Below are 9,657 nucleotides of genomic sequence, written 5' to 3' on the forward strand. Positions count from 1 at the left end.
GGAAATTAAAAAACATTTTTGCAAAAACAATTAATAAACAACATATCTGAACTCATCTCACTCCAAAATTGGAATGGCAAATCTTTTGTTTTGTTGCCGTAGTCTTAACCCTCGCAGGATTTGAAGTATTTTCCTAACATCGCATCAAAAGGTTCCACTGAAAAAGAGCAATGGCCAACTCGATGTTGTTCTCACATACAAACCCGAGTCGAGATTTTTCACCTAATTTGAAGCAAGATTTGAGCGGTTTGAGCGGTTTTTTTAGACAATTACGCTCAAAATCTTGCTTCAAAATGAGCGGTTTGAGCGGTTTTTGAACGGTTTATCTAAAAAAAAACGCTCAAAAAAACCGCGCAAGATTTGAACGGTTTTGAGCGGTTTATCTAAAAAAACCGCTCAAAAACGGCGCAAGATTTAATCATAAAAAGTCGACCACAGAGGGATTCGAACCCGCAATCTTCTGATTCGAAGTCAGACGCCTTATCCGTTAGCCTATGTGGACTTGATGAAAGCTTAATATTCGCTGTATTTGTTCTACTGAATATGTTCAATGTTTTAGACATGCACAACAAATATACTTGTGGATTTTTATTGTCAGTCTCTACAAAATAACAAAAATAATCGATTATAAGATTGCATACCAACCCCCCCCCCCACCTCTTACTAGAGTTGATGTCCCCCCCCCCCCCCACCTCTTACTAGAGTTGATGTCCCCCCTCACCTCTTACTAGAGTTGATGTCCCCCCTCACCTCTTACTACAGTTGATGTCCCTAGTTGAGGGGGTACGTTGGCGGGGGAGGGGGGTAAGTTGGGGCGGGGGGGGGTGGGGTTGTTGACGTGAGTTACCAACTGGGACCTCGACCCGGGAAGACCGCTCAAAAACCGCTCAAATCTTGCTTGAAAAACCGTTCAAAAATCACCGCAAGAAATGAGCGGTTTTTGAGCGATTTTTTAAGCAAGATTTGAGCGGTTTGAGCGGTTTTTCCAAAAAAACCGCCCAAACCGCCCAAACCGCTCAAACCGCTCAAATCTTGCCGGAAAACCGCTCAAACCGCTCAAATCTTGAGCGGTTTTTGAGCGGGATCTCGACCCGGGAATCCTAGTCATTTGCCACTTCACACAGAAAGTTGAAACTTCTTCCTGCACGTATTCTCGCATCGAAATCGACTCATCGACACATCATTGCAACGACAAATCATTGCATCGATCTGAAATCTTGACACGAGACCCACTTCTGGCACACGAACATCTGCCTTCCTTTTCTCTACGAAAATAGCTACATCTTTCCTTCCTTCACGCAGTCACTGCTCCAAACGCTCAAACGAAAACTACTCCAAAGAACAGAAATCTCTCCATTCATCCTTCATTACAATAACCAATTTGAAAACTAAAAACTCTTTTAAACCCGGATGGATGGAACTAGTTTAAAATTAGTGTTTATTACCAATTATATTCTTGACAAAACTATCTCTGTAAAATATTTCTTATTAACCAATCATGATCCATAACTAACACTGACAACTATTTGTAATGCTGAAACGACTTGTAGTTTCAGCACCAAAACAATTTGAACAAATCTTAGAAAACAGTTGTTCTCCTTTAGAACAAGTTACATAAACCTAATTCGCAAATACCAGCATACAATAGATCTATTGAGACTAAAAAATATAAGAGTAAGATTAAGATTGGTATTAGTCTAAAAAGTTGCACGTATCTATGCGGCCGAAAATAAGATAGCGCGACGAACAGACGGTGTACCTTATCTGAAATTAATCTATGAGTAAGCTACCTCTGACACTTCAACTCAATAGCGCGAATTGTATCCCTCGTTAATTGTCCTAATTTGGCCCCCATATTTTTACGAAAAGTGATCACAGGTGAAATATGTTTTCAAATTTGAGCTCGTGATAACAATACCTTTCGAATGATATTAAAAATATCCCGTCAAAAAAAGGCTAGTTAAAAAGTCAAAATTTGTCTGAAAAAAACCCACCCCGAGCACGAATATTCCGTTACTTCGTTACGAAAGTCGGAAAAACAAAGTTTTGGTCAAAAAAGGCTAGTTAAAAAGTCCAATTTTGTCTGAAGAAAAAAATCCACCCGAGCACAACTATTCCGTTACTGTCGTTAGGAGAGTCGGAATTAAAAATTTTGGTCAAAAAAGGCTAGTTAAAAAGTCGAATTTTGCCTGAAGAAAAAACCCACCCCGAGCACAACTATTCCGTTATTTTCGTTAGGAGAGTCGGAATTAAAAGTTTTGGTCAAAAATGGCTAGTTAAAAAGTCGAAAATTGTTCGAAGAAAAAAAACCCACCCCGAGCACCATTACTCCGTTATTTTCGTTACGAAAACCGGAACAACAATACGCACCCAATACGCAAATCAAGTCACTTCACCATATTTAAAAATTTAGGATAACAAAGTTTTAATGGATATTCGTATTATCAGTTTAACAGCATAAGCAATTATAAATGAAGATGAATAAATTAAATGTAGATGGTACATAATAAGGACGCAAATGAAACTGCATTTCGTAGTGGTCAATTCCAGTTTTGTTTCACAGTCAAATCAGTAGTCTTGCTCAGTGAAATTATGTAATATCCGATTGAAAAGGGTAATCGCGAACTGTCTTTTTGCGACAAAATACATTCATTCAGTTTCGGTGTGTGTGTTTCTGTGTTTGATTTAGTAGTTCACTATTTGGGACTGTCTTTTGTTCAGACGTATCTCTGGTTCTCGGGTAGGACGTATGGGTCGTGTTTCACCAGTCCACAGTCCTCGATTATGATGAGTTTCTTGGGAGCATGCACTTCGTTTGTCTCCATACTGTTGATCTTCTTGATCAGATCCTGAAACAACCAACACAGCCAACTTCACTTTTGCTTTCATTTTATGCTAGTGAAATATTTCCATCATTTAGTTCTGCAATTTGAAAAAGGGAGCGAAAGAAACACTCTCTACTGTTCTTTTTCAGTCTAGCCCTGCCATCGGACTCCACTTCGAAAGTGGAAGCGTAAAATGAACACCTCCACCCAGGAAGAGCTCTCACACAGAAAAAAGGTCAAATTTGAGTTCGAGTGAACTGTTTCTTTTTGCACCACGCAAGTCTGCTTAAATTCAGCCACACAAATCAAATTACAAATAAATAATTCTTCTACAAAAACATCACTTGAGAGAGCACCATAAGAGTGACTTAAGCCTGTTTTCAGGCGATTCAGAGCGAGAATCAAAGACGGTCATTTTTCGGATACCCTTTTAGTTAGGGGGAAAAACTTGGGATGAGATTTGGGATGAGAGCCCAACTTACTTACACAAAGTTTAAGGGAGGGGGGGGATTCTACCGTTTGGTAGAGTCAGAGTTGGCTCAGCAGAAAAAATATTCTAAAAGTGTGTTTGAAAAAGAACAGGAGGAAGTTTCACACTTACTATAGTTAAAATACTAAACACACCTTATTTATCAGGCCACTATTAGCTCGAATCCAACAATTGATGCTCGATGTTGTTCAGTTTCCTGCTTATGAATACTTTTTATCATTTTAGTAAACTTAGGGAATCAAAATGCAAACTATTGAGGGGCTAGAGTTCTAGCAGCAATCGAGTGTTTTGATGAAACATTGTACGTAGAAATTTGTAACAGGCTGCCTTTACCCATCGAACTGAAACTAATTTTGGGTTTGTTAAGATTGATGGTTTTGTTTTGTCACTATAAGTGCAAATAGTTTAAAACAAAACAATAACAGCATGTGTTGATTGTGGATGACACATTACATGTATGGCTGTTGGTGGGCTGTGGTTCTGTTCTGTTGAGTATGATTATTGTTGTTGCTATTATTTTGTTATACACACCATGCCCTCGACCACTTTTCCGAACACGACGTGTTTCTCGTCCAACCACCTCGTCCTCTGCATGATGATGAAGAACTGGGAACTGTTGGTGTCCTTCTCCCCCTTGTTCGCCATGGACACGTACCCTGCAATGCATCAAATAAGAGCCAATTCCAATTATTATTTTTACCATCTTCTGCATTCTGCAAACTGGCCCCAGCCAGAAGGAGCGCACAGTCGGGAGAAACATTCTACTTAATTCAAGGCACGTTCTTGGCCGAACTACTTCATTATTCCAAGAAATGATTGTTCAAAAAAGTATTTTTTTTTGCACAGGCGGCTCCAGAAATTTGGATTTGAATAGTTTGCAAAAGAAAAGAAAAAATTGAAGATGTCTCTACTTAGATTGCTGCATTCTGGAGTGCCGACTGCAGTAGCCAAAAAAATACTTTACGTTACGAGGCCAAACTGTGCACTGGATAGGCGCACAATTTAAAGTGTGTAGGTCTCTGGAATCCGTGGACAAGTCTTTAGACATGCTGAAATGTTCTCGAAAATACCTTCTGTGTTTTAGGTGGCCAAATTCTTGCAGACTACATATTGAGACAGTTGCCAATGAAATTAGCCAACACACATTGAAATAATCTTTTTTCTCAGATATCTCATTTTATCGCTATGAGTCACTCGCGAAAATTCGAGAAATTAATTCATGAAATAAGCAAAAACTGAATCTCAACTTTCAGTTTGAGACAAAATGATGACAAGAAGAGAGGAAATCGATTGTACTCAATTGGTGCGACATGCCACAATGGATGGGTGGCTAGAAAACAGACTGAACCCAAAAACATTGCATTACTTTCAAGGAAAAAACACTTTCTGTTTCTCTCTGAAAAAATGAGTAAAATCCGTGTTTTCAGAGAATAACTTTGCAGTGAAGCATGGATTTTAGAAGAAAACAGCGACCAATTTTGGTTATGTTCATGCGCTGTTTGAGTCTTTCCCGCACCGCACTGGATTATAATGAAACTAATTTTCTAATCAATAAAATCCGAATATAATCGATTATAATCGATTATAATCGATCATTTTTGAAAGAAAATGAAACTTGTTTTCGAGGCAAAATAATCCATTTTTAATCCATTATAATCAATTATAATGGATTTTTTCGAAAGGTTACTCTTGAAATTTACAATTTTGTTCAAAATTATCTCATTTCCTGTTTAAGGCAGTTGCTACGAATTACGTTTCATAAAATGTTACATTTCAGAATAAAATTTATATTTTTTTTGTCTCTACTTTTTTTTGATTCATCGCAATTTAACTAACACTTCATTTCACTGTTTTTTTAACCAAAACCCTAATGAAACTAAATTTTCAGGGGTTTGAATTAGATTTTCATAGCTTCCCCCACCGGAGTTCCATGGATAATAATTATAAGTTTTTTCAACCTAGTTTTTTTTAACCCCACCCCCCAGTTTACCGCTTACCGATAGTTAAGCCCCCAGTTTACTACCCAACCCCCCCCCCCCCCCCGCTTACTCCCCCTCCCACCATTTACCCTCCCCCAGTCCTCCATTTACCCTCCCCCACTTTACCCGAATTTATTTACCCAAACCCTCCCCCCCACCCCAGCTTCTCCCCTCCCTCTCCCCCCTCCCTCTCCCCCCCTCCCTCTCCCCCCTCCCTCTCCCCCCCCCCCCCCCCAGTTTACCCTACCCCAGCAAAAATAATCGAATTTAGTTCTAAAAATGAAATGGATTATAATGGATTATAATGAATTTTTATTTCAAAATAATCAATTATAATGGATTATTTTGGCAAAAATAATCGATTTCAGTGACAAAAACAATGGATTATAATCGATTATAATGGATTATAATGGATTTTTATTTTTCGAAAAAAATCGATTTTAATGACCACATAATCGATTACGTGGTCTAAATTTGCCACAATATTGGATTATAATGACGACATTTTAGACAACATTTTTACATTATAATCGATTATTATCCATGGAACTCCGATGCGGGTTGTTCACACTTGTTGGTGTGCGTGTGTGTGTGTGTGTGTGTGTGTGTGTGTGAGAGAGAGAGAGAGAGAGAGAGAGAGTGTGTGTGTGTGTGGTCTATCTGATCTGACCTGGTCCTGCGTGGGAGTGGTAGAAGGGTTCGTCGTTGAAGAAGGGTCCGTAGATGCTCTTGCCCCCACTCCCGTCCTCAGTTGTGATGTCTCCCCCCTGGATCACAAAGTCCGGCACACTCCTGTGGATCTTCGTTCCCTTGTAGCCGAACTTAGGCTGCAATCAACCACACAGCCCAGTTGAACTTATTGAAACTGCTTACTTGTAATTAACAGTATCTTCCGACCACTCTAGGAGATCGGAAAACAACTATGGACTAGGATCCGTTTTTGTAAAGTTTTTTCAGCCAATTCTAACTACTTCATGGGCTAAGTGAGGTACAAAATTAAGCCCCAGTGGCCTTGATTCGGATTCTTAAAACATTAAAGCAGAAGACTCATAGTCAAGAAAAACAGGTCTTCACTTTTCGAGTTTCATACTAAATTTAGACGAATTTTTCCGAGAGGCTGACCTCCCAACTTTACTTCTACCAGAATTCTAACGCTGTTTTTCAACGTTTTTTTAACTACTATTGCTACCAATTTCTTATGTTTTTTAACTAACTCAATTGCGTTTTATAGAATAACAAAACAGCGAATTTACGCAAGAATTGCAACTCTTTTTTTTGATCTTCTACTTTTCAATTTTAATTCTTGTATCCAAAAACATCTCATTTTGGTTTCTTGTTATAATTTTGACAAAAATAATCTTTTTTAATTCTTCCAACTAACAATTCTTGTTAACTTCTGACAAATATAGTAATGCAAAGTTCTATACAAAAACAAGGAAAGCCGATTGCTGTTAAACTAGCACTGATTGTTTCGACCAAACTGATTTAAAAAAAGAAGTTCATACATGATTTTTTTTTCAAAACAATTCAATACTTTTTTAAATTTGTTTTTTTGGGAGCTCTTTGGTCAAAAAGTCAGTGCTATTTGGATAGCAATCGGTTTTCCTTGTTTACAGAATGCTGCAAAAGTAGAAAATGGAAATTGGGAGTAGAATTAATTGAAAAAGTTATGGGTAAGTGTGAGTGAACAAAAAAACACAGTTACCCTAATGAAGCAAAACTCTCATTCGAAAACTTAGCAATCCAAAATCAAATGATTCTAAAATTGTGCCGCAATTTCAAACGCCGAGGCAAAGATGTGCTTCACAAAAAGCAGCTCTATAAAGTTCAATAAGAAAAAGTAGAAATAAGAAAGAAGCCTCGAGTTCAGCTACGCCTCAGATTCGATCGGCGACCTAAAAACTATGAGGCTAACACGCTAAACATGCAGCCACGGACGCTTAAAAATTCACAAGCACTACCCGCAACCAAGCTTAGGCGTAAGTAATCGATTATAATGGTTTATTATGATGATTTTATGACAAATATATTTGATTATAATTACCAAAATTAGGTGTCTAAGAATTTTATAACTGATCATAAGCGTGATTTTTTCCAGGACATTATAATATCTTAAAATCGATTATAATTGATAGTAATTCTTACAAAGAACCCTTAAAATTGATTATAGTCGATTATAATCAAATATAATTTTTAGTTTTACCAAAATTTTGTCAAACCAAAACAATATTCGAAATATTTCTTAAGGGTTATTATTTTTGCGTCAAAAATAAAATCTCTATAAGATCTCTTGAACACTTTGGTTCATCTGCACACAAAGTTTCACCAAGAAACAAAAGTTTCACAGAGATCCTTTCATTTTATTGGAAAGGTTCCCGCGGTAGATGAAAAATAATTTATCCGAATCAATCATGAAACTAAATCAATTAGCTGATTTTTTGGTGATTAAAAAAGCATAATATGCATCACAAAGCAAATCTAATGGGGAAGAAATGAAAAAAAAACGTTATAAATTTGAATTGATTGGAAAATTTTAAAAAACATTTTGTCTCATTTTTCATAGGAACCAACGTCTATAAAAAGCATAAAATGCAAGCAATTTACATGCAACTTTGAAGTTAAAATGGACAAACAAAAGGGATTATAATCAATTATAATCGATTATATTGGATTTTTGTGCAAAACTAATGAATTAGAAGTTTGAATAAAGATAACGGATTACAATCACCTATAATTGATTATATTTGTATCAAAAATTAGACGAATAAATAAACGATTATAATTGATTGTTATGTATTATAATTAATTATAATTTGATTTTAAAAAGAAAGATTATAATCGATTGATAATTGATTAAAATCAATTGTTTCTCAATTTTAGTATGACTGGTACTAAAATCGTAACATACCCTATTATTAACGCTTGAAACTGGATGCGGGAGCCACAAATAAAGCAGTAAACAGATGCTATGAAATTTCCAAAGCTACAGATCGTGATTATAGCAAAAGTGCCACCAAATAAGTGAAAATTTTTAATGAACCATTTTTTTGCCAGTTAGGTTAGAAAAAAGAAGGTTCGTACTAATACACTCACACTCGCTATATCGAAATTGTAATAAATAATTATACAGAAAACACGCTGAGGTTACATCCACAGGTTGAAAAACTCAACTTCAAACCAATCTATAATTGATTTGGTTCCATCAACTTATTCTTCAAAGATCAACTTTTTGTTGAATGGTATCAGTTCTATTCTTATGCAAGCGTTTGTTTTGGATGCAGATTGAGAAAATATTACTGAGGAAACGTGAAAAATGATACATATTTTTTTTGTATCACAGTTTTTCGTGCTTTTCTTTTTACGTGTATGAAAATGGGTTGGATGGAAACTAATTAGAGTATTCCGTACATCGCCCCTGTAGTTGCCCTTGGCGAGTGCTGCAAAGTTGTTGACAGTGTTGGGGGCAGCATCTCCGAACAGAGCAATGGAGACCCTCCCAGCTGGCTCCAGATCCACAGTGAAGTCAAAGTACACAGTCTTAGTCACCGTCCACTTGTCCTCCTCGTCCAGCTCTGGCTTGTCGTCGTCTGCATCTTCTCGGCCCATCATTTTGCCCACCGCTGATTGGCTGCCCAACATAGCCAAGAGGACGAGCACCGACGAAACATTTGTGGCAAATTGGCCCATATTTTGCACGATCTTTAAAACAGTTGCAAGATGAGTTTTTGTTTTCAATGATGACAATTTAATATATGACAGAAGTTGCTACTTCTGCTACTTTTCGTGAAATAAAATGAAAGAAAATACTTCGTAATTTCACGAAAAATGGCCTTAAGTTGGAAATGTTAGAAAATTGTACCTTGAAGTTGACCTACTTTATAGTTGTTATGAAGAGTAACTAGTTGCAATTTCAGATTCAGATTCAAGTGAGAGACCAAACAAAACTTTTTCTCTCGTGATAACCGCTTCTAACAAATACACCATAACATACCACACACTTCCAACACGAAGTGAATTACATATCACACGCATTGCTTGCTCCAACTTTCCATTGTTATGCAAGGCCAAATGTTACAAACACGCCACGAATGCCTTAATCGTCGTGTTGTATTTCACTGGCGACACTGGAGGAGATCCCGGTGATCTTTTGTTCGAAACATTTATAAAACAACAGATTATTGAGGAACACGTAAGCAATACGTGTCCGAACTGGTTTCTTCACTTGGAAGAATGGTACGCCACTAAAACATATCAACTGGCACCTAATAAACTAGCGAATAGGAGAAGAATGCATCTGCAGCCACTCCTGATAATTTCTTATTCTAATTTTCTACTTGGTTTTCGATGGTTTAGAAGAACCTAT

The 9,657-nt window shown here is 37.1% G+C and overlaps 1 protein-coding gene across 1 annotated transcript; it reads right to left on the reverse strand.

The window, feature by feature from the left end:
• Positions 1-2,512: 2,512 nt before the first annotated feature.
• Positions 2,513-9,282, reverse strand: LOC134854312 (peptidyl-prolyl cis-trans isomerase B-like). The gene is made up of 5 exons (XM_063870518.1): positions 9,170-9,282; positions 8,703-8,993; positions 5,965-6,121; positions 3,847-3,971; positions 2,513-2,849 (listed from the first exon to the last, which is right to left on the reverse strand). The coding sequence occupies exons 2-5, from the start codon at positions 8,979-8,981 to the stop codon at positions 2,718-2,720; spliced, it is 693 nt and encodes a 230-aa protein (XP_063726588.1). The 5' UTR covers positions 8,982-8,993; positions 9,170-9,282; the 3' UTR covers positions 2,513-2,717.
• Between the last annotated feature and the right edge of the window lie 375 nt (positions 9,283-9,657).

The sequence above is a fragment of the Symsagittifera roscoffensis genome, chromosome 9 (genome assembly GCF_963678635.1).
Source record: "Symsagittifera roscoffensis chromosome 9, txSymRosc1.1, whole genome shotgun sequence".
In the NCBI taxonomy this organism is placed as follows: Eukaryota; Metazoa; Xenacoelomorpha; order Acoela; family Convolutidae; genus Symsagittifera; species Symsagittifera roscoffensis.

Coding starts and splice junctions, on each gene's coding strand:
- LOC134854312 (XM_063870518.1), bottom strand. CDS start 8,981: ATGGGCCAATTTGCCACAAATGTTTCGTCGGTGCTCGTCCTCTTGGCT. Junction 6,122..8,702: donor AGGGCAACTACAGGGGCGAT/GTACGGAATACT, acceptor GGTTGATTGCAG/CCTAAGTTCGGCTACAAGGG. Junction 3,972..5,964: donor CCACTCCCACGCAGGACCAG/GTCAGATCAGAT, acceptor GATGCATTGCAG/GGTACGTGTCCATGGCGAAC.